Genomic DNA, 23900 nt, shown 5'->3' on the forward strand with positions numbered 1-23900 from the left:
AAATTAATAACTAAATAAAAATAAATTTAAAAAAATAAATATATAAATAAATAAATTACTATGATTATGATTATTATTTATAATAATAATAATAATAATAATAATAATAAAATGCATACAGCATTATGACTCAAATGAAGACAATTATGACAAAAATCATCATCTTACATTATGATTAAAATAATCATTATATGGAAAGTGGGAGTAAGACAGAGAGAGATTTGTCCAGGCCCAATGAAACATCATTCAGGGGCTAGACTGCAGTTGTCTTGAATGTTTATTTTTGCCGTCTGTAAATGACGTAAGAGCAATCGTCCCGTAGGTCAACGTAGGCCTACAATTTGTTGTCCTGCCTTCCCTGTGATTTTTGGATATTTCACGTAAGGCAATTTCACATTGGATCAATGACCTTCTGCAGGTTATAAGAATTCCAGCAAACAAAATAATTAGGCTGGACAAATTTATACATCATGGGCGAATCCATAATAACTTTCAATGCAGTGCCAAAAATATCATAAAAATAAGGATTGTAAGAGAATCATGTGGTGGATTCACAGCCTCCGCAAATGACCATGAATTGCCTCTTACAATGTAGGAGACTAACCTTCCAAAGTAAGCCTGCTAATTCAGTGTTGAGCCCTAAACCCACATCAAAAGAGAACAAGATTTCTTGAGCTCAGGTTTTTACAACAGCTAATAAGCATTCATATAGACCATGTATTGGAATTCGTTTAAAAACCAATATAAACTGAAATTGGAATAAGCCGTTTATTGCCCGGACACGTGTGAATGCAGACAAATTCTCTTGCACCATAAGGTTATGGAAGCGTTTGGCCGAATTTCGGAAATGATCGGAGTTGTTAGCAATTACAGCTGATCAAGGCAGACTTCCTTAATGGTAACCGAACCTGGCGCTCAGTTCGATTGGAGTCTCCTGTTTCAGCAGGACACGGAGTGCGACTAGGATTATAAGAGGAAACACGTGTTCTCACCATCAAGGAATCAAACAACCCCAGATTTGTTTTCATTTTAAAGAAATAAAACATGATTTAGGCATTTCCTGACATTTTACAACTTTAATTTAATTAACTTATACCTACGGTCAGTTCAACAATCGGTTAAATTCAATAATCAGACCAATGGATGTAAAAATAAACACCGCCATATTTGAAAATAGTATAAATTCTCAACACTGCAATTTAAATGACAACTACGTAATTCATTTCATGTTCTACTGTGTCCAGAAAGAAAAATAAAGGAAATGTGCAATCGTATTGTAGGCTTTTTTGTAAATACTTTGTCGGTATGTCATATACATATCATCTCATTGTTGGCTAGTAGGCTGCAGAAATGTATCTAAGATAAAATGAATAAATTTTGCTCTCACAAACATTACAGGCCTACGCAGTAAAATGGTCAGTTGTTGCAGCTAACAGCTGAGTCCAATAGGGACCATATTGTACTCACGTTGTTACCGTGAACCATTGTATAGACTATTATTAGGCTATACTGTTCTTATTTATTATTATTATTATTATTATTATTATTATTATTATTATTATTATTATTATTATTATTATTTCTGAGTATTAGCCGAGGCAAAATTATTGCAGGGTAATTAATTGAACTTGCATTTTTACTATTGTCCATTGAAGAAGTTAATATTTACCAAAAAACAATGTATGTACCTGCCAGAGCTGATTCCCGGTAAGTGTGGTATTTATTATGTCATGAGTTGGATTATATTTTGACCCAACGTTAAAATGAAACTTTAACGTTTTGAATTTGTTTATAGGCTGCAGGGCATTGGAGCGGAAAACAAAATTCATGTTTAAGGGTAGAGCAAAAACCAGTAACTAATCCAAAACTAATAAATACGTAAACGCTTCCAAACAAGTTCTGATGAAAAAGAACACATGATTTGAGTTCGCTATAGTTCTACGTTTCCCTATGCTTTGTCAGTCCACCGCTCAAAAAGTTCCATCACCAACGAATCCAACCGACCCATGTAAACACAGCTGTAATTTGTTTTTCCTTCTATATAATTATTTTTTGTGATTTTTAAAAGCAATTTTAATAAGCCTTGCTAAACTTTATTTGTGTAAAACGGATCTATTTCATGTCGGACAGTAATTTAATAATCCAGACCTGTCATTACGGGCAGTTACACAATGCTCCGAACCTCACATGATATAGCATTATGAAAAGCAGACAGGAACTCCGCACCACTCGGCCGAAACCTAGGGGAAAAGGAGAAGAAGCGATTTAAATAGTCGACTTTATGTTACGGTAAGCCCCTATATATATATATATATATATATATATATATATATATATATATAGAGAGAGAGAGAGAGAGAGAGAGAGAGAGAGAGAGGAAATGTTAGCTTTAAAATCGAGATGGCATGGGTTTCATGGAGATGTTTTAAATACGTGTTCCATATGGTCCCAGTTAGCTGGACTGAAATATTTGTCCCCGGATTTTTCCCCGTCTTTGAATGAGTTCCTAAAAGTCCAAGATTAAAATAAGATAAACGCTATATGATTTCTGCACACCATATCAACTAATAAAACAATCTTTGATAAGTGCTGTTCCAACATAAATATTTCCTAAATATGGCCAGTCAAGTGATGTCAGAAAACGCCGTGCTAAGACCTTTGCAGTTTGGACAACTCGCAGACAGCTTCTCAGTTTAGTTTCCTGCGTCATTTACCTCGCAATATCTTACACTTGTCTAAGTCTATTTAAAGGTGACGGATATAGTGAAGTCAAAAACTACGTTGCTCACCTTGGACAATGTGGTTTTGTGCTGCATAGAATGATCGATTAGGTCAATATTTCTAGAAGAAACTGCATTAATAAAACAACTGTCTGTTTATTTTCATCCCTCAAAATGATGCTGATAATAAAAATTTCAGTCGAGCAAAGGGACACTTGCATCTGGATTCAATGACTCAAGCACAAAGATTTTGTCAATTAAATTCGAATTCCAAAGTGCGCCGAAATGCTGACATCCGAGGGACAGTCAACGCACGTGAAGATAGCAAATTATTGCTTTCTCGCTCTGCACGGAAGAGACCAAGGGCCAGAGACCATAAATTAAAACAAGTGGCAATTAGAACGATACAACCATGTACTTAAATCCCGCTCTTGGTCGACTCTGTCCCTAATGACCTATTTTACAGGGTCGGCCTACCCAAGAATTTATCTTAAGCGGCTTAACCTCCGGAGAGGCCTCCGATTCGAAGACAAATTGAATTGCATTTTAATGGTATATTTTGCTTTATTCTGAAACGTATTTTTATTTTATTTGTACAAAGCTAAACACACCGTAACTTAAACGTAAAAAGTAGTTTCTTATATATTAGCCATATGGGCAGATGATACAAAATTTCGAAGGGGAGGGCGTATGTTGTGTATTATAAGATACATACATGGAAATATAGACTAAAATAAACCAGTAGGCCTAAAACGTTATTTTTATGTATTTTCTCAAGTTAAAACCATTTACCCAAAAGCCTGAAGCTTTGTAAAATAGATTTTGAATGGATTCCTCTTCTCTATAGCCATTACTTTGTAAGAAGCACCCATTTTCAGGACATAGCTCGACGCACCATGTAATGCCACATGTCATTCAACTGATGTTCCTTCATGTCCGTAAAATAAACACGGAAGCAGTCTTCTGTTTTATTTGTGTGAGTCCTCGGGTTGCTTAACCCCTCTCGTGCCCTCCAATTGGCGCCTAGCAGTTTGACACAGAGGGCAGGTCCTTTACCCGAAGCGCAAAACATAAGGGAGGGGAGAAAGTCTACCACTACAAACCAGCAATTGGGAGACATTAGGGTAAATGAATCTGAGATTTAAATGTCTGCGCGCGCCAGCGAGGCATGTCAAGTAAACGATTCCTCTGAAACAGAAACGGGACTCCAACGGAGCTTGTGGGCGGTGGTGTGGGCTCCGAACTTCATAGATGAGAGTGAGAAGTCCCGCAGTGAAGTTAAGCTGAGGACAGTGGATTTTGACTGGTTACAGCATGCAAGGTTTGAGCTCTCGAGCCCATGCTTTCTCGGTGGAAGCATTAGTGGGTAAGAGTATGTGCAAGAGGCTGAAAGTGGAGCACGGCAAAGAGGAAGATCCCAACGACACTGAGAATCGCAACCAGCAGGATCAATCGACGTGTACCGTCATCAGTGAAGAAGAGGACTCCGGTTAGTGCACAGCATCCATTGTCCAGTCCTGCCTGTTGCTTGGTTTTACGCATCGTTTAAGAGGATTGTTTGTGGAAAGATTAGACACATCCAGTAGCAGCTGTGCGCACGCGTACACTGCATATTCTTTCTGCCAATATTCTTCACTATAGATTTTCATTTAAGCAAAAACGAGCTACATTATAAACATCGGAATAATATAATGTTAGCAGGTTGTTATGTTTTCAATTTGGCTAAATCTATATTATTTAGACTATATATTCGTGCTATTATTTAAGTTAAGCGACCATTATAGATAGATTATTAAATAAATCACAACAAAACTAACATCTGGTTTTGAATAATCGTTCCCAAATAAAATGAACAGGCTTTATAGCCGAGTCTGTTTGAGGCTTTTAGCGGTACCCCTACATGTTTCATGTTACAATTGGTGTTTTAATTTGCGTGAAATGTAGTGAAAAATAATTGAAACTAAATTCACTATTGATTTCTAATGGACTGTGCTAGGCCACCAATGTAGCGGCGTTTAAACGGGTGCCAATAGTTTCAAATGGTATATGTATCTGAATGTTGGCTAATTTACTTTCATAATGTACACTGTGATGATAAAGATAATCAGACGGAGAAGAAAAGAAAAGGCGGCTTCATACTGAGGAATTCCAAAGAAACCGAGAGTGAGACGGAGGTGAGAGTGGAGCTTCAAGGGTCTGACCTATGGAACAGATTTCACGAGATCGGCACAGAGATGATAATAACAAAGGCTGGGAGGTAATACTAAAATGTTGAATTTATTCATTGTGGATTTATATGAAACAGTAGCCTACATGTCGTTTGATGATCTTATTAAATGGCAAGCTTTACCTGCCGCTAAAATAGCTACACAGAAAAAAATGATCAGTGTTAAATCAACTCTTACAGAGTAGGCCTACATATGGTCCCGATTGGCCACTGGGCATTTTACTGTGTGCTCTACATACATTGCATGCGTAAATACTGCAACTCCGTTTCAGTTAGATCATGCGTTAGGCTATACTGTCGCAGAGTTCGTTAATTATGCCGCTTTAGTGGAATGGACTTATATTTCCAGCGGGATACCCCTGTTCATTTACCATATAAAATTGTAACTACTTTTTATGAATGTTCTGAAAATGTGTAATGTGTTTATTTAAAAGGTATCAGGCTCTATGTCAACATGATTTTTTTCCTGCCTAAATCGAAAAGAGATTACTTGGCTTATTTTCATTGACTTAACCGCTTAGTTTGAATAATTGTAGTGGATTCTAAACGCTTGCCATATTTAGACTAAATTAAAAGAAATTCAAAGAAACCGAAAATAAATAGATGGCACGCGGCAGAACCTCATGGGTTGAAACAATGTTTCTCAGGTGTGACAGCACGAGAAGTTTCCCTTTTTTAAATTTATGGTCCCTTGGTTCCAGCAAGTGGTCGTGAAGCACCATTCAAAGCAAAATGTTCAGTGTTAAATCAACTCTTACAGAGTCGGCTACATATGGTCCAGATTGGACTCATATATACTTTGTTAGCGGTGAATTAACACTGGACATGTTACTGTGTTCAATGACGTGCTGTAAATGTTCCCTAGATTTTAGAATGTGCTTTTCTTTTATTCTAGCTCGAAAATACACTTATTTAAAATTCACATTCTCCTCATAAAATCCCGTGTTGGGACATGAGTCTCTGGTTTAAATCTCAGGAACCATATAGGCTATTTTACTATGCTGAAACCTAGACTACACGGGGAATTCAATTAAAAAATGTATATTTTTGAAAATGTTTTCACTGCAACATGAGTTTGTCATCCAAGACACTTGCATTGGGTCAAAACATTTAAATACTCAAACTTTTTCTTTCTGCCGGGTCTCAGGGGGATATAGCCTTTCCACTGATATTTGCCTATAGGCCCAGCTGTGAGTGAGCAACGGGTCCAACTGAATTCTGCTAATCATCCTCAGGTGGATAACAAAATTCTTACCAGCTATCTTCATATGGCTAAGAAATTAAGGCTCACATTCTTCAGAGTTGTTTGTTAGACGTGCTTTCAGTCACACACAATTATAAGAATTAAAATCACGGTTTCCTTAGAGAAAATTCCATATTTGCCTTCGGTAAAGCGTAATGGTTGGGGAATGTAGTGTGATTTTATGACCATGTTTCCTAGGTGGCCCATTGCGTAAAAAATGCAATGTTATGCTCAACTGGCAAACCCACAGATATGACAAAGCCAGGAAAATGCGATGTGATTAAACAAAAAATAGGCTATACAGGAAACGTTCCCCGCCGTTCTCAAGTCCCAAAAATATTATGTAGGCTAATTCAATGTAATTTAATACAGAACGTTCAGATGTACAGATGAACCATTAAATATTTTATTCAATGGTTTCGTACGAATTAACATTTTGGAATGTATTCCCTTGACAGGAGAATGTTCCCTTCAGTACGCGTAAAAGTCAGGAACCTGGATCCATTCAAACAGTACTACATCGCGATGGATATTATGCCCGTGGACTCAAAAAGATACAGGTAAGACCATATAGCGAACCAAGATATTTAATATCTGAAACCCACTTAATCTAAAATTACTCTAAATGGTAAAATAATTCAGAATAGACACAGTTTACTTAGAGAACACAGACATGCTCTGAATAAATGAGAATATCACATCTCCCATGAGTTCAGTAGGCCTAAATAGCTGCTGTTTTACAAGTAGTCGCCTTCTATGTTGTGGTGATTTAGAAGGACTTTTCACAATGGCAAACACGGACTTATTTGTTTAGAAGTTGCAAATAATTCCCAAATGAAGTAGTTTATAGACATTTAGACATTTAGACGCTTTAAATCATATTTCGAAACTAAATATTACTTTAAACGAGTCCCTGTCCAGAGGTGCAGCGATAACACGTCTGTGCGCCTGAACTCAGACATTTGATATGCGACGCGCCTTTCTGGGGAACCATAAAAGTCTGCCCTGTGCTCATATTCTTTCACGACAGTAAAATATGGACACAGTGAGCGCAGGGTTGTGTTTTTATATACACATACAGACAAGGCTCAAAATACACGACAAAATAGTACAATTTCTTATGAAACGCTGAATCCTGCCAAAAATATACTGATTTTTGACACACAGGACTTGGATTTCACAAAGGCCTCTGGTAACACGAAAAAAGTGACCTGAGAATTAGACACGTGTGTTTGCGCGCGTGCGCGTACACATTATTATTATTATTATTATTATTATTATTATTATTAATATGAATATTATTATTAGATTTGACACGAATAACTAACTACCGAACGAATTATTAAATAAAATTATTATTAATAAAAAAATATTTCCCACATTAATTTGTTAGTCTCTCCAAATGTCATTTCATATGAGCTTCAGTTTAGAGTCGACTGAATAGTCTCCATATTGACACTTACACAGGAAAAAAAGAATTTAAAAAATGGTGAATGATTTTATGAGGACAACGGGTGTTTCAGATGCTTTCGTTTCTGCGTTTCTGGTCGCAAAAGTCTGTATGCTACTTGCAGGTACGTGTACCACAGCTCGCAGTGGATGGTAGCGGGCAACACCGACCATTCATGCATTGCGCCCAGGCTCTACATACACCCCGACTCGCCCTGCTCTGGGGAGACGTGGATGCGTCAAGTCATTAGCTTCGATCGTGTCAAACTCACTAACAACGAAATGGACGATAAAGGACACGTGAGTTATTGTATTAAGAGTTTTAAAGTGATGATAACTATTGTTTAACGATGTTTTTTGAGAGAAATAGTCCAAAATCATGAAAATTGCGGGTAATGGGCACAAGCTAATCCTAACAACTGCTCATAACTTTCACGATTTAGATAATACTACAATCAATGCACAAGTACAAGCCGCGCGTTCACGTGATCTTGCACGACCCGCGACTGGACCTCTCACAGATCCCATCGCTCCCAGACGAAGGCGTGCACAGCTTCTCGTTCTCGGAGACCCAGTTCACCACTGTCACGGCCTACCAAAACCAGCAGGTAGGACAATCATTACTGTACTTTAAATTTTACTTTAATTTTACTGTACTTTAAGTTTTGATGAATAGTCTTCTATGAATAAGGTCAACACTGGAATTCTGGCATTACTGCCTCTTATTTTGATTGTTCATACATATCCTCCCTCAAAAGACTGACAGACACACACACTAAAGGATAAAGGATTTCTCATGTCCTGTAGATCTCTGTCAGCAATATTAAGAGATAAAAAATAAATAAAAATAAATAAAATTAAAAAAAATATTGAATCCTAATCTAGAGTAAAAATTGTACAGTATTGGTACCAGGGTTCTGCTAATAAATTATGAAATCAAACATGATTGGTATTGCAGGATTGGTAGACCTGAATATGTTTGGCCCAGTTTTGGGTGGACGTAAGCAGGAAGGGGGTGTAGACGCTGAAAGACCAAGAAATTGGCACATTTTGGATTCGTAGCATAAAATCCAAACTTTCAGACTGCCGTCTCTTTCTGCCACATCCATTACAAGCGATCATTTTATTATTGGAGATTTAGTAACTGCTTTTAACTGGGCCAGCTTGTCAAGTCTTGGCCATAAAAATGCTGTATAAAATCATATGTAACAAGTCCCATGCTATTGGTGTGTTGTGTTTGACCTGGCCAGGGCCCTGTGTGGTGTTGTAAATTGCAGAGCTAGAGGCACACTGCTCTGCAACATCCCATAGCAACCTAAAATCTATGTAACAAGACCAGGTCAAAACCTGATATGGCTGGCTGGACCTAACACACTTCATCCAGCCGACCAATGGTGTAACTTCATAACTCGGCCGACCAATGGTGTAACTTCATCACTCACTCAGTCACTCAGTCACCGACATTCACGTTTGTAGGGCTGGCCCCGCTGTTGCGGTCCAGCCAAAAAAAGATCACTTAATGTGTTACTGCAAATAAATGAATTAATGTTCTTATTCACATCCTTTTCTCATTCTAAGATCACAAAATTGAAGATTGACAGGAATCCATTTGCTAAAGGCTTCAGGGACCCCGGCAGGAACAGGTGAAAGATATTACACACACATGTATGCATGCAAGCACATGCACGCACACACATACACACACATGCATGCAAGCACAGGCACTTGCGCACACACACACATGCATGCAGCGCACGCATGCAAGCACATGCACACACACACATGCGCATGCAAGCACACGCACACACGCACACCCACACATACACTTGTTTATTACAATCCCACAAGCCTCTTTTCCCTGTTTTTCTTTGTAGGGGGGTTTTGGATGGGATCCTCGAGTCGTACCCATGGCGAAGCCCTCTCAGCCTTGACTTCAAGCCCTTTGCTCTAGAGACACAAGGTTCATTGCTTTTGAGCTCAGCAGCCCCCCCCCCCCAACCCCAACAAACTGGCACACATCATTTGAGGATCACACATACAGGTACAGCTCACATGTCTCACACTGTCCTATTCTATTTCTCTTCATTCCAGGAGGAACCTCCAGGTCTCTGTCGAGCTGCAGCAGCATTTCTCCCCTGAAAGACCTTTTGTCCCCGTCCTGCTCGCCCACGTCCTTCCCGTTCACTATACCCTACTCAGACGCTGGTGCCTTACACAACGTGACCTTCCCGCTCTGCTACAAGATTCCTTCTTCGGCTGCTGTGCTTGGAGGCCGACCCTATAGCCTACCAGTGGCAGACAGGCTGCGGGGCTACCCCGGGCTGCGACCGATGGTGGACTTCCCCCTTCTGTGTCCCCTGCACGGGAAGAAAGGGCCCAACTGCAGGGGCCCATGCCTCCAGGGGCCCCTTTCAGGCCCCCCCGGCCAGCTCTCTCTGTCAGGTCTCCAGGGGACTGGGGGCTCCATAGTTCACCAGTCCCCGATGCACCATGAAACTCTACCACCCCCCCTGCCTTCCGCCTACAGCGTCTGTGGCTACAGCATTCCTGTAGGTCACCGGTTTTCAGGCGTCGCTCGCCACCTTAAGTTGGCGGACGGCGTAAACCTGGCGGCCAGCGAGAGCCTGCTGTCCCAGACACCCTGGCATCCTGCCATCAACCACTGCCTCTGAGCACCCTGGCACCCTCCACCACTGCCCTCCCTACCCACGTTCCCCAAACCACCCTTGTCACTCCTGTCAAAACTGAATATTGGAAGGGGCAGCCTGCCATAAACAAACACACCTTTTTTTCATTATGAAAATAGAAGAGAAGAAGAAATATACAGGAAGTACCATTATATGGTGAAACAGCGCAATTAATACAAACTGAAGTTTAACCTGTTGAACCTTGGCTGGAGAGGAACACCTGGCGCGAAGAGAAAAGTGGGGGAGCGACAGCTGGAGATTTGGGGGGTGGGGGTGGGGGTGGGCAGAGAGACAGGCAGTTGAACAGATAAAACCTTTCACTTTTTAAGTTAGCAGGTAAGTTTGTTCTAGAGATAACCAGTACTTACATATTTACCTTTTAATATGCTTTTTGTATTTACTGGTAGGTCGGAAAATAACACATAAGCAGGGAAAGTCCTGAACGACCAAGTTTTTATTTATGTACGATGTTGTATTTTGTATAAAATGTAAATAAGACTAGACAGTGTCCCAATTTCTGTATATTTTAAATATACTGTATATAAAAAAGACAGAAACTAAATAAATGTTTTTAGCCTATCATTTTGTTAACATTGGTGCATCATTGACTGAGAATGCGTCATGTCGCCATCGTATGAGGATACATGAAAGGTCACTGTAGTTGCATTCAGATTTAAAGGTTAAAGTATAAAAGAGGAACGCAGCTATTGAAAATGAGAATGGAGTTATCCCTTTTTTAATATTCAAACCACCAAGAACAAGCACCGTAAATACTTCATACAAAATTGAAAAACGCACACATACGTGATGTAAATGAATTATATGGTAATTATGGTAATTATATTAGTGGCGGGATTGGCGGATAGGACATGAGTTTTGTTGCTAGATAGAAACCAAAATGGTGTTGACATTGATTTTGCCATCACATCATAATTTAGCTTTTGCTAATTTAGAAACATACAGAAAACTATACGCATACGTGAGCTTATGGTGTTATATTATATGAAATATGGATATATAGCTGGACGATTATATATAGGCCTATTTATTTTAAATCGCATTTAACCATTTTTCAGCAACTGTTTCATCTTGGGTGGAAATAAGAACAATACATAATCGATAGTCTTCAGAATTTATAAAATAATAGTCAGCATAGCGACGTTGCAATTGCTAAATATAAATGTATTATTTTACTCTAATGTCCAATGGTATAGGCATACTGTTCGTTGTGTTCTTACAACGGTAGGCTTATTTCGCTTAAAAAAAAAAAAAAAAAAAAAAAAAAAAAACTTACTCAAGCCTTTTTTGATCGAATTTTCATTCACTTTACTCATTTATACCCGTTATAAAGCACCCAGCCTAGTCGATTGTCAACAAAATAAATCATAGCTTACACCACTCGAATGAAATCAATGTGTGCATTGTAGGAACCAATGTGACAAAGACTACATGGTCTAAATTTTATGTGCGAGTGATAACATAATAGTGTTCTGTATTAAACTCCTAGAGTAGCCTAGGCCTACCTTTGATCCGTACTGTACTCATAAAACTTTGTTAGTATAAAATTAACATTCAACCTTACACTTTAGAGACAGTGGGATGTTTGGATTTTATTAGTGTATAGCCAACTTATGTTTTATTTTCATATGCAGCTAATTGTGGTCGAAGTCACAAACACCCCATCACTATGCCACGGTGCCATGTCAGTGTCACGAAGTAAATGTAAAATCATGCAAGTTTATCGTGTAAATGCGAGAGTCAATTCTTCCTGTATGGCGCTTTCAACGCGTTTTTCTTTCTCTGGGGAAAAAAGGACAAATCAATGGCACAATTGTGCTGGTCTCCAGTGGCTAACTACGTTTCTTGAATCGCGTCAATTATGTAATTTGTTCAGTTTAGTTAGACTGGAGAGGAAGGACATATTAAACGACATCGGTTCACATGGCTGGAACGGTTTTATATATATATATAGGTACAGGTTCGGACAAACTGAACGACAGAGAGTTGACATTTGGTAATGGAATTTCTTCTAAGGATAAAGAAAGAAAAGCAAACCACTGCAACAGCGTGGAATGAAAAAAGCAAATGGAACACGAAGTACGCCAGCGCAGGGTCTGCCTTAAGATGTCTTGAAACATACAGGCTTGAACAAGCATGACTAGTGGAATTCAATTTTAATGCTTATATTTTGCCGTTGTAAAAAAAAAAAAAAGTTTAACAAGCAACGTCTTAAAGAAGTTCTAAACACCAATTACTTCATTTAGGTAGTCATACGACGCGAGTACTTTCGCCTTCCTGTTGTTCTGCGGTGCCTGCGTGGATTTTACGCACATAGGCCTACATCAGATCCCAGCTCCCCTTTCTTCTCTTTACTTACGTCATCCCCTAACAAAAATGTTAATAAACACAATACAAATATGAATCAATAACAACAATTAATAACACAGTTTTTTTTCTATTTTTTTTTTTTAATTTTTAAAATAAGCCTAAGTATTTTGATGTTTCAAAACGTGTTACTGGCAGCTCATGCTTCATAACAGGATTTATGAATCCCTTACTTTCCCATCACTGAAAAGCCGCAAATTGCACTGGGATGATCGGATCCGTACAGATCCAGTATAAATCTAAAGGCCTATATCCAAACAATGCATCTTCATACGACTCCTTCTCCAATGATATAAACAGGCCGTGGCGTATAAGTATATAACATGCGTGTAAAGCTATGGTTTCCTTCTGCTTCAACTACATCGCCAAAAGTTTCCTCTACATCATGTGGCGCCTCCTCTACACTTTGATGCGATAATTGAAGCCCTTCCTCAGAAAGAACCGGGGTAATTTCTCCCTACTCCCAACGTCAACGGATGGGGATTATCTAAAGCGGAGGGTGGGGGTGGCCCGATCCCGATTGACGGTGAGAACCGAACAGCAATTTAGCTGCCAGGGCCGCATGACATGCCAACGAGGTAACGTCTGTACGATTTGGAAATAGCAGGAAGGAGGATAATGGTTGTGGCCTGGTGAAGCCGTGGAAGGCTTTCGTCTCGGATAGTTCAGGTGCATCGTTACTAACACAGCCCAATACGCATCAGAGCACTCCAATCAGTCAAGCCAATGTCGACTGCCTGTCGTGTGCAGGTAACTGACCCCGACTTCCCCGAGCACAAAGTCCCGCATTTGTCAAAAGCTTGCAAATTCCATCTCAATGTAATTGGTTGTGTTTTGATAACCATGTGCCAACAATAGGCACCTGTCTGATCAATTAAATCCTGTCCCTCAGTCTCACCGCCCCATTCTACACGTGACTCCCAATTTATATTGCACCAAACCAGATCCACCTGTCGTCGTTGCTTGGGCGCAAGCACTGCATGCAGTCTCCAAATGTCGTTCCAGTATACTTCCTGACATTTACCGAGACGCGTTTGAGTAACAATCTGTGGTGATTATTCGGTCTGTTTCTCATTATGGCTTTCCGCCTTGTAGTGCAGGAGAGGGATAGTCATTAATTTGCGAGGATGTTACAGGGATGTACCGAAAGCAAGTTGGAATTTCGTTCTAGAGTTTATGACATATGCTATTGTTAATACGCGTAAATATGAGATTAGCTTTGAGGATGGCAAAATTTCGATTTTTTTTTTCCATTTGGAAAGTGGGAATAAAACACAAGGTGAATTCAACAGCATATCACTTAAATCAGCATTCTCTTAAGTTAAAACATTCTCACCAGCATAGCTCATTATAATCAAACAGAATAAAGTAAATATAGAAGATGAAAAATCGAGATTCTGTGAAACTGCAACACGTTTTCTATTTCTCGTTGTATGTGAAGTAATTCCAGGCTACCAGTCCCTCTACTAAAATAACACACAGAGAACAAATAAAAGGAGCTTGTCATTGGCAAGCTTGAAGGAAAAATAATGCAATGTAATTTCACATATTTGACAGGACAAAATTACTGAGGTCACATTAAACACACACACACAAATGCGCGCACACACATCTGGTTTTACTAAAGTGAAGCTGTCTCCTCTCTATGGAGGATATATAGGATAAAATTGGACTGAAACCTGGACATAAAAATTCCCACACAAAATTCACCAAAACAGAGCCATCTGACTGATGCACCCAGAAAGGGTACACATTAATATAAATGACTTTATGCTTAGTCAGCCCCTCTGGGCAAAAAGCAATACATGCCATCACGTGGAACAGTGGAACCCAAATTCACTTAAAAAATAAAAAATAATAATAATCTTTGTCCCTAGTGGGATATAAGGCTGCAACAGTGCACTTTGATTTAACTGAAAGAAAAAATCTGACGGAAAGTGGCACTCGCTTGACAATGTTTTCATATATTTCAAACAATAATAATAATAATAAATAAAAATGCAATGGGAGAAAGGAAAAAAATGACATTTCCTTTTGAAAGTCATTGCATTTAGGCAAGTGAAAGGGGGATTTAATATCAAAATGAAAGCAAGGCAATGTATTAACACTTAAAATCTTCTCAAATTTAACTTATTGTGACGATTGCTTTCCGCTTTTACTGAGGAAACACTTTCCTGAGGTGAAACGTACAAGTACTAACTCTACACCTGCGACTGTGGTGACACAGTAGAACCAGGAGAAATCAGAGCTTTTGATCAGACTTTCGCCTTGCAGGGAAGCGCAGAACAAGAGCTGGTCGGGCCTGGGTGGGGTCTCATTCACTCAGAGTGATTGACTGCTGGAACATGGCAGAAGGTGAAATCCAATCACTGAATCAGCGAAAGGCTTGGCGGAGAGCCACCGAAAACGACCCTTTACAGGGATTCACCATCCATCTGAAAGCAGGCAGTGACAGTGCTAATGTATTTTGGCTATCAACATGGAGTGTGCACAAAATCTGCCGGGACTTAGCCTCCATGCTGACATGTCTGCATTTGTTGTACAATTAGCGTCTTGGCAGATTCCTGCCTGTGCTGTGTAATCCCATGCCCTTGTGTCCACTGCACCTCGACCACAGTGCAGCGAGTCTGCCCCTGGGCACTGCCCGTGTTTGGGTTCGATTAGCCTGCTCAGGAAAGGTTTACATTGGACTGTATTTTCTCTGCAAACTCAATAAAAGAGGATTATTTATCGGGTCAGCTTATGGGATGTGACTGAACGGTGTTGTAAAGCAGAAAGTGGAACCAGCTGCTGGTGAAATTGAATTACGCCCGGCGGATAATGTGAAAAGCAGGGGTAGTTTAACAGCTTATTAAAGAGGGCTCTCCTCTATCCCTCCTTCCCTCTCTCTTCCTGAAAAAAAAATAACAAGACCCATTCAGGCCAGGCCAAACACATTCTCCAAATGTGCAATCTATGCAAGGATCCTCAGCACCGATGCATACCTTAAATCTGGTTAGAGTCCTGACCAGTCTACACCCCCTCTTCTCCTGCTTCATATGGACAGTATCTGGAAAAGAGATGCTCATTTTTTGAGAATTTAATAAGCAATAGTTTTCAATTGTGTGAAGTCAAATACAGTTCTGATACTTATATCCATTCTTCTCCATTTTAATATATGCACCATTGCAAAAACACAGAACATCATAAGAGACAAAGCCACAAATAAGTGCATGTGCTATCATGTACTATAAGCAGTATGCTTTACATGAAGGCAGTATGTATCACAAACAAATCAATAATAATAATAATAATAATACAATAATAATACAAAGAGTTAAACAAAAAACTGTGTGACCATACCAGGCACAAATCTTTAATGCAATACTTTTCATAAACGAAAATGAATAAATAAAACAAACGAATGAAGCCCAGCTCTGTGTGGGCAAGCCCACTGCAAATCTGTGAACAAATGTGCGGCCAGCGGGGTCAAGTAGGTGTCTGTCAGGCATGTGTCGGCCCGCTGCCCCGGTTTAGAGGGGGGCGTCGGGGTCAGGCGACCCTGGAAGAAACGGCTTAAACATGTGGCCTCCCAGCCAGATCCGCGGCAGGCCTACGGGCCCAGTCCGTACTCGCCGTATTTGCACGGGCCTTGCTTTTCCCCCCTCTCCGGCGGAGCCTCTTCAGGGGCCTCCTGCTCTGATGTCATCCATCACATCACCTCCCCCGAGGAGCACGTTGAGCGTTAATGACCCGAGCAGCGCTCGCACTTCCACGCCGGCTAACCCAAACATGCGCCGGTCGAATCTGAGCGACCGTAAGGCGAACAGCGCTCGTTCAAGACCGTCCAGCTGTGCGATGGGGGTGCGGGCTGTTTCTCTCTGTGCTGAACTAGATGCGTTAAGCAGCTAAGTGCTCAGCTACATTTTTACATTCACGGTTAGTCTAGACTGATGACTGACTTCCTGCTACGTTCTATAGTAGCCAGCCATCGCGCTTCAACAAAAAGGATACAAATCCTTTCTTGATGAATGCAGATTAAAAAGCAGCGCCTCCCCTCTCAGCCCTACTGACCCCACACCCGTATAAACCCAGCCACCCCTGGTTCAGCCTCAGTGCCAAAACAGGCCCTCGCTGGTGTGAAAGGGAAGTGAACTGTAGAGAGAGCTGTCAGCAAGTCTCAGGGACTCAACCAGGACCAACAAATGCTTTCCACATTCTGACCCTGGCTGTCTGTCACCATTGGTGGAGAGTTGTGCCCCCCAGCTCCCCCCCCCAGCTCCTGTGCTCAGCTCTGATCACTTCTCCAGGCCAGCAGCCTCTGCATTCGGGGGTGGGGGGGGGGGGGGTAGTCGACCCCACACCCAGTGGAGGGACAAATCTGTTGAGGACTGAGAGGGGGGTTCCTTGTTGACAGAACTTGACGGCAGCGCAGACAGCATTACTCTCACCACTCACCCTATCCTAAAGGACATCCCAGTACCCCATATGTTTGGCCCACTCTGCCTCTTGGAATTGTAGTGTGTATGGAAAAGTGGGTTTGCTCTGTGAGCAACAGAGAAATCTTTGATTTCTTTGAAAGAGAAAACCAACTGAACATTGGAACAACTAACCTGCCCAAGAGGAGAGCAATAGCTATACTCTGTATGTGCGTGCATGAGTGCGAGCAAGTGTGTGTGTGTGTCTGTGTTGAATGTTTAATCCCACATTGTCCTGTGCCATATGCTGTCACGCAGGTCAAAGTGTTTGCAGGGGAAGGCGAACAACCTCGCGCGTTTCGCCGGTCCTGTCGAGGACGAGCCAGACAGGCTCCCTTCCTTTTGAAGTGCCGCGCTGCTCTGAAACAATCACCCGGGTCCTGACAGCCACAGCGCGGCGGGATTGATGTCCGGCGCATCTGCCCGCTTCCTGTGTGTGACAGGTTATTTATTCTGGGCGGAGAGGGGGGCATTTCTGGGCAGCGCAGGGCGCACCGGGTGGAGGATGGGTATCGGGTGGCAAGGGAGGGCGCGTGATTTAGTGCTGCCCTGTGCCCGCTCTCTCCACGGGGCCCAGCCGCTGGGCCTTTTAAGTGCTGCCCAGGGTCAGGGCAGCGGGTTGGCCGCAGATGCCGCTGTCAGTCTGGGCTCCCAGGCTCTGAACTGCAGGATGTGCAGGCCTGGCCCTCACCCCCCCACCCCACCCCCGCCCCCGCCCCCCCTTCCCCCGTCCTGGTAATTGATTTCAGGGAGAGTCCCGCACTCCCAGGCACGCTCACACCCCACCCCCAGGGCTACTGCGGATCCCCCACACTGCCCACTGTGTGCTGTCAACGGTAATTCAATTAGAGACGCAGGAGTGTGACTAACTACTCAGCGGCAAGCGCTTTCCCATCTGCCTGCAGCGCTGCTCCGCGCATTCCACACACAACCGCACACACGCATGTACACATACACGCACACACACACGCACACACACACACACACACACACACACACACAGGGACAGTTATGTGGGCTCATCTCACTTGCTTTCACTCACAAACACACAGGCATAGACATGCACACATGCACACACGACATAGCTCAGTCGGAGGGTTGCCGGTTCAAACCCCGCCCTGGGCATGTCGAAGTGTTCTTGAGCAAGACACCTAACCCCTAACTGCTCTGGCGAATGAGAGGCATCAATTGTAAAGCGCTTTGGATAAAAGCGCTATATAAATGCAGTCCATTTAACATTTACCATTACACACACACACACAGGGACAGTTACGTGCACTCATCTCACTTGCTTTCACTCACAAACACACAGACATAGACACACACACGCACACACACCTCTGAGTGCTGTCATTCAGCAGCACAAAGTGTTCCCAGCGAGCTCAAGTCAGACCGTTGCACACGTCCTTATGAGACAGCCTTCTGTCAAAGTTAAGCACGGAGTCCTGGGGACGAGGCCCTCCTTCGCCTCACACGATTCGCCGCCCCCGGACCCTTTTCCCGCTCCTCTCTCTCCCGGGCCCGGCCGCGGGCCGCCCGTCCGGCCCGCCGCTCTCCCGCTCGTCGCCTAACCCCTTCCCCGAGGTCAGCGCCATGTCATCCTGTCACCAGCCGCGCTGGGGCTGAGGTCTCATTAACCTCCCCCAACCTCGTGCCTCTGCCCCAGTAAAACACTGCTGAGGGGGAGGGGGCGGGAGCGCCATACATAAAAGGATGTTATGACACTGCCCCCCCCCCCCTTCTGTCACTGATCTGCGCTCTCCTCAGGATCATGTCATATCAGTTCCTGACAGTAAAACGCTTATTCTAGCCCATGACTGACAGCTCCAACCGTAGACAGAAATGAAATGATGGACTGGTGTTGTGGCGTGGGGTGGGGGGGGGGGGTTCTGTGATAGGGTTGTAATGAGATAGTGTGAAGGTGAACGGGCTGTAGTGGGTGAAACTAAACTGGGGGGGTGGGGGTGGGTTTGGACCTTGGGGAACGGGAATGATGGTGCCAGGTGGGACGGAGAGGGAAAAAAAAGCAATAAAAACAAATTAAAGGCAGCGTTAACACATCCGTGAGGAAGCGGCGGCCGTGGCAACGGGGTGACGGGCAGATGCCCCCTGTGTAATGGAAGCCGGGGGAAGCCCCGTGGCCGAGCGATTGGACGCGCTCTGCTCTGACATACCGAGCAGAACCAATGGACAGCGCTTCCTGTGTCAGCCGGGGCCTCTCCCACAGCCGCCGGGTGCAGGGAAAATTGAATATTTCAAACGAGATAGACGGGTGTGTGGGGTGGGTTGGGGGGGGCGAGAGGGGAACAGCCGACCTCACCTCGCCCCAGCCGCCCCGCCCGTAGCCTGGAGCCTGGCCCGGCGGAGCACACGGGGGTGGGGAGGGGTGGGGGTTGGAGTGCTCTCAGTTTCGCACCCTGGGACTACGGACGGGGGGCAGGGGAAGTGCCACGTTAGCCCCCGTGTCCCGTATCGGCCTCCCGCTGCACTCTCCAAAATCACTCGTTCCCCAATCTCCCGAACAAGCCGTAAAAGAGGGGAAGAAGGCAAAAAGAAGGCAAAAAGAAGGCAAAAAGAAGGGTTAGGGTTAGGGTTAGGGTTAGGGTTAGGGTTAGGGTTAGGGTTAGGGTTAGGGTTAGGGTTAGGGTTAGGGTTAGGGTTAGGGTTAGGGTTAGGGTTAGGGTTAGGGTTAGGGTTAGGGTTACTGTACTAGTTAGGGTTAGGGTTAGGGTTAGGGTTAGGGTTAGGGTTAGGGTTACTGTACTAGTTAGGGTTAGGGTTAGGGTTACTGTACTAGTTAGGGTTAGGGTTAGGGTTAGGGTTACTGTACTAGTTAGGGTTAGGGTTAGGGTTAGGGTATGTATGTTAGGGTAGGGTTTGGTTAGGTTAGGTTACTGTACTAGTTAGGGTTAGGGTTAGGGTTACTGTTACTGTACTGGTTAGGGTTAAGGTTAGGGTTAGGGTTACTGTACTAGTTAGGGTTAGGGTTAGGGTTACTGTACTAGTTAGGGTTAGGGTTAGGGTTACTGCTAGAGGGTTAGGGTTAGGGGGTTAGGGGTTAGGGGTTAGGGGTTAGGGGTTTAGGGGTTGGGGTTGGGTGTGGCGGCTGGGTTAGATTAGGGTTAGGGTTACTGTACAAGTTAGGGTTAGGGTTAGAGTTAGGTTACTGTATAGTTAGGGTTAGAGGTTGGGGTTGTAGGGGTTAGGTTAGGGGTTAGGGTTGGGTTGGGTTAGGGTTAGGGTAGGTTAGTGGGGTGAGGTTGGGTTGGGGTTGCTTGTGCACGTCCTCCGCCCTGCACTCTCCAAAATCACTCGTTCCCCAATCTCCTGAACAAGCCTTGAAAGAGGGGATGAAGGCAAAAAGAAGAGGGGAAGAGGTGGGGTGAGCTTTGGGGGCAGGGGGTGTTTGAACGGGATACACACTCACGCACACACTGATCCCATTCCCAATGACGCTCGCCTCCTCATGTCTGTGAACCAGCCTCCTGGTGCTCGTGTGCCGTGTTCCACAGGTGTAACGCTCTGCTGGACCACCGCAACCTCCTGCCGCCTGGAATATCCCTCAAGTGAGCTGCCAGCGAGGCAATGGCATCGCTCCACAGGAGAACACCGCACCTGTCCATAGGGGGAGGCAGGCGTGCTGAACGCAGCGGCGACGCTGTTCAGCTGTCAGTGAAGAGGCACTGGGCAAGTGGCCATTTACGTGCCTTTCTTGCACCTGTTCAAGAGAACAAGACCCACTTCCTCCCTGTGATACTGCTACCAAGGGGGAGGTATGGAGTGTGGAGCGGTGGTAGAAATGAAGCCATTTTTCACACTTTGCAAAAACTGTGTAAATGGGAGCAGGTAGAAGCATTCACATTCGCTTTTACAGCACTAATCAGCATAATCTAAACTAAAAGCTACTGCAAAAACAACAAATACATTTTCACCACTGCTTTGTGAGTAAATCTTTGGTTACAAAGTCTAGTCTGCAGAAATACCTATTGCTGGGATTATAGCGAGACACCCGTGACCCTGGTTATGAAGTACCTCAGTATATGCTGGTTTTTATTCCAACGATGATTACAATAATTGAATTATAAATGCCTGGTAGTTGTTTTTAATGTGAGACTAATATCTAATGAGGGCTGATTTATCTCTTAATGGTGCATTATGTCCAAAGACTATTCATAGTCATTTAAAAAGTTTTAAACAGCTCAGTTCTCAAAGGACTTCTCCGTTCTTCTTCTGTAATGTGCTGCCGCAAATGATTCCTCTTAATTAGGCTTCATTGTATTAATTGATGGACCTGTAGTTCAAATCAGCTCGGTAAATGCTGAAAGGTGAACATGGGGTCACAAGAACAAAAACATTTATAGGAAAAGAAGAGCTCAAAGACAAAGCAAACAGTAATGAGCCAACCTCGCACTTTGTTCAAATCTTTTAAAGCGGGTGACCTTAGAACCCTGATCAATGGAACGTCTGGAACAAAAAGCCGCACACACAGGGGTACTCTAAGACCAGGGCTGAGAGCTCCTGGACTAGAAGTACTGAGGGTTCATAATCAGGACAGGAAAAGGAGAGGTAAAATGGTCTACTAAGTATCCATGCATCAAACAAAGTAACAGAATCGTACCTGTGCAGTGGAAACTCGAGTTCCCTTTAGTATGTGTGTCTTATATCATTTTTAAAATACAGTCTGAAGCATTTGCATAATTGCTTACCGTACTTTGTCGGTAATTACATGCCGAGCCTCTTAATGCCTGCTTGATTTGACAGTCGTTGGCAGATTTTAGTTATTTTTCTGACCCAGATGAGTAGTGCTGAAGATTAGGGCCTCCCCCCCCTCACCGGCACCCCCACCCGCTCCCCTGTCCGCTGCCTCCTAGTTCTTCCTGCCCCATCAGTAGAGATGGGAGAGAATTAGGGGACGCACACGGCTCGCTTTGGAGAGAATTACACGCAGCTAATGGCATAACAACAGGCAATGAAATTGTCTGTGCCAATGATTGTAATGGGGGCTTCTGCCCAGCTGTACGGCGGTCGGGGGCTCTTGATTATAATTGGGCAGGACGCAGTTCCTCCCGCGAGGCAGAGGTCACGCGGTCCCGGGTTTGCTCGGATCCGCTCGGAGCGGGCCCGGCTCGCAGGCCTGAAAGCCGGCACCTGAAATCGTTTGCAGCTGGAAACAGATACAGCGCTCCCTTCATCGCCACGGTAATGACGGCTTGGCATGCGAGTGACTGAGGGCCGCTTCCGACGCAGGTGAGACATTTGACCCCTCATCTGTTTCCTGTTGGACCGCGGAGCGGATGGAAGCAGAAAGGGCAGGCGGGCTGGTATCAAAGCTGACCATTTAGAACTGGAGGGGTGGGAGGGCATGGGGGGGTGGGGGGGGGTAGTGTTGACTTTCCATTTTGGTTTGTGACGCAAGGACGTGTCTGCTTCTGAGATGGCGAGGGGGTTAAATGGAGAGGGAGGGTTTGGAGTGCGGGGAGCTCATCCAGCCCCAGGCTACCTCGTTAAACCCCAAGATGAGTGTTTTCTAGTTCAAGCGTAACTTGGCTTTCAAGTGGTAGCCCACTAAACCCACAGAGACCGAGACAGTGAAGCTCTCCTCACCAGCCTCCCCGCCGTCTTTCAGACAAGCCAGAGACCGACGGGCTGTTTACGGCTGGCCGTAAACAACGCTAGCAGCCCCTTAAAACCAGGTGCGCAAACAAACCGCGATTCTCTGGCAAACTTGAACTTGTCCGCAAGTTGGACTTTTTTTTTGGACGAGCTCCGACCGCGCTGTTGGTTTGTGCATTAGAGCCTCGGTATCAAAAGTGTGCTCGAAAAAGAACGTGCGTTTTTCTTTTAATAGAACCCTGGAGCCATGCGTCAGAAGTGTGGTCACACTGCCACAAGTACAGGGAAGACTAAGAAAAATACAAGTGCCATTCAAGTCAGGGAAACCAATCATTTCTGCCTTCTTACTTTCAGTCTACACTGAAGGTGTTCTGGTCCATTACCCAAAGATAAGACTCGGGCTTATTTACCGGACCGGAGGAATAAAATTACAAACAAGACAAACAAATCTATTTTTTTCAAGACAATCTATTTTGGATTAACTTTTCCCTTCCGTGCCACACCACCCTGTGGCATGCGGGGGGGAAAACAAATGAGTAAACAGAAAAAGACATAGCCTGGTACCATATGATGGGTGGGAACCAGTCATCTAATATCAGTGACAGCTTTACTCAAAGCCTACAGCGTGGTAAGCTTCTAACACACAATACGGGCATTCATCATGAGAATGGCAAGCTCTGAGCAACGCGTGTACTTTAACAAGAACAAAATGAGGCGAAACCCCTTGATAATCAGCCAGGTCATCCGTCTGAACCAGTCAGCCTCGAGGAAAGCATCGGATGGGAGTATGACCTTGACTCCCATGACAGAATGTACACCGTTAGCAGCGAGAGTGGCCACCAGCTCATAGAGAAGAACAGCTACATGGCTACAAATACCAACTAGCATGTGGAAGGCAGGTGGATAGGCTTTTAGTTCACAAGTGTAATTCTGAACTTTCAAAAATAAAAAACCTTGAAGCCTCAGAGGTGCTAAACTGCTCGTAAGTATATGTGTAAACAGCACCTGGATGCTGAGACAGTTTGCTCAACCCAACCGTTTTACCCGATGTAAATCTTCGGAAATACAGTTTCATAAATCACACAGCAAATGCCAATGACCGACTTCTGATAACTGGGC

The 23900-nt window shown here is 43.7% G+C and overlaps 1 protein-coding gene and 1 long non-coding RNA gene across 2 annotated transcripts; one reads left to right on the plus strand and one right to left on the minus strand.

Moving 5' to 3' along the window:
* Positions 1 to 3834: 3834 nt before the first annotated feature.
* tbx22 (T-box transcription factor 22) lies at positions 3835 to 10578 on the plus strand. Its single transcript, XM_064329933.1, has 8 exons — positions 3835 to 4209; positions 4821 to 4977; positions 6649 to 6750; positions 7765 to 7939; positions 8083 to 8247; positions 9218 to 9282; positions 9514 to 9599; positions 9731 to 10578. Exons 1-8 carry the CDS (start codon positions 4035 to 4037, stop codon positions 10309 to 10311), a joined length of 1506 nt encoding a protein of 501 aa, XP_064186003.1. The 5' UTR covers positions 3835 to 4034; the 3' UTR covers positions 10312 to 10578.
* A 1684-nt stretch (positions 10579 to 12262) lies between these two features.
* LOC135251175 (uncharacterized) lies at positions 12263 to 13917 on the minus strand. Its single transcript, XR_010329095.1, has 2 exons — positions 12885 to 13917; positions 12263 to 12711 (listed from the first exon to the last, which is right to left on the minus strand). It is a non-coding gene; the product is annotated as an uncharacterized LOC135251175 (long non-coding RNA).
* Between the last annotated feature and the right edge of the window lie 9983 nt (positions 13918 to 23900).

This window comes from Anguilla rostrata, chromosome 3 (assembly GCF_018555375.3).
Source record: "Anguilla rostrata isolate EN2019 chromosome 3, ASM1855537v3, whole genome shotgun sequence".
NCBI lineage: Eukaryota > Metazoa > Chordata > Actinopteri > Anguilliformes > Anguillidae > Anguilla > Anguilla rostrata.

Coding starts and splice junctions, on each gene's coding strand:
- tbx22 (XM_064329933.1), top strand. CDS start 4,035: ATGCAAGGTTTGAGCTCTCGAGCCCATGCTTTCTCGGTGGAAGCATTA. Junction 6,751..7,764: donor GTGGACTCAAAAAGATACAG/GTAAGACCATAT, acceptor TGCTACTTGCAG/GTACGTGTACCACAGCTCGC. Junction 9,283..9,513: donor AGGGACCCCGGCAGGAACAG/GTGAAAGATATT, acceptor TTTTCTTTGTAG/GGGGGTTTTGGATGGGATCC.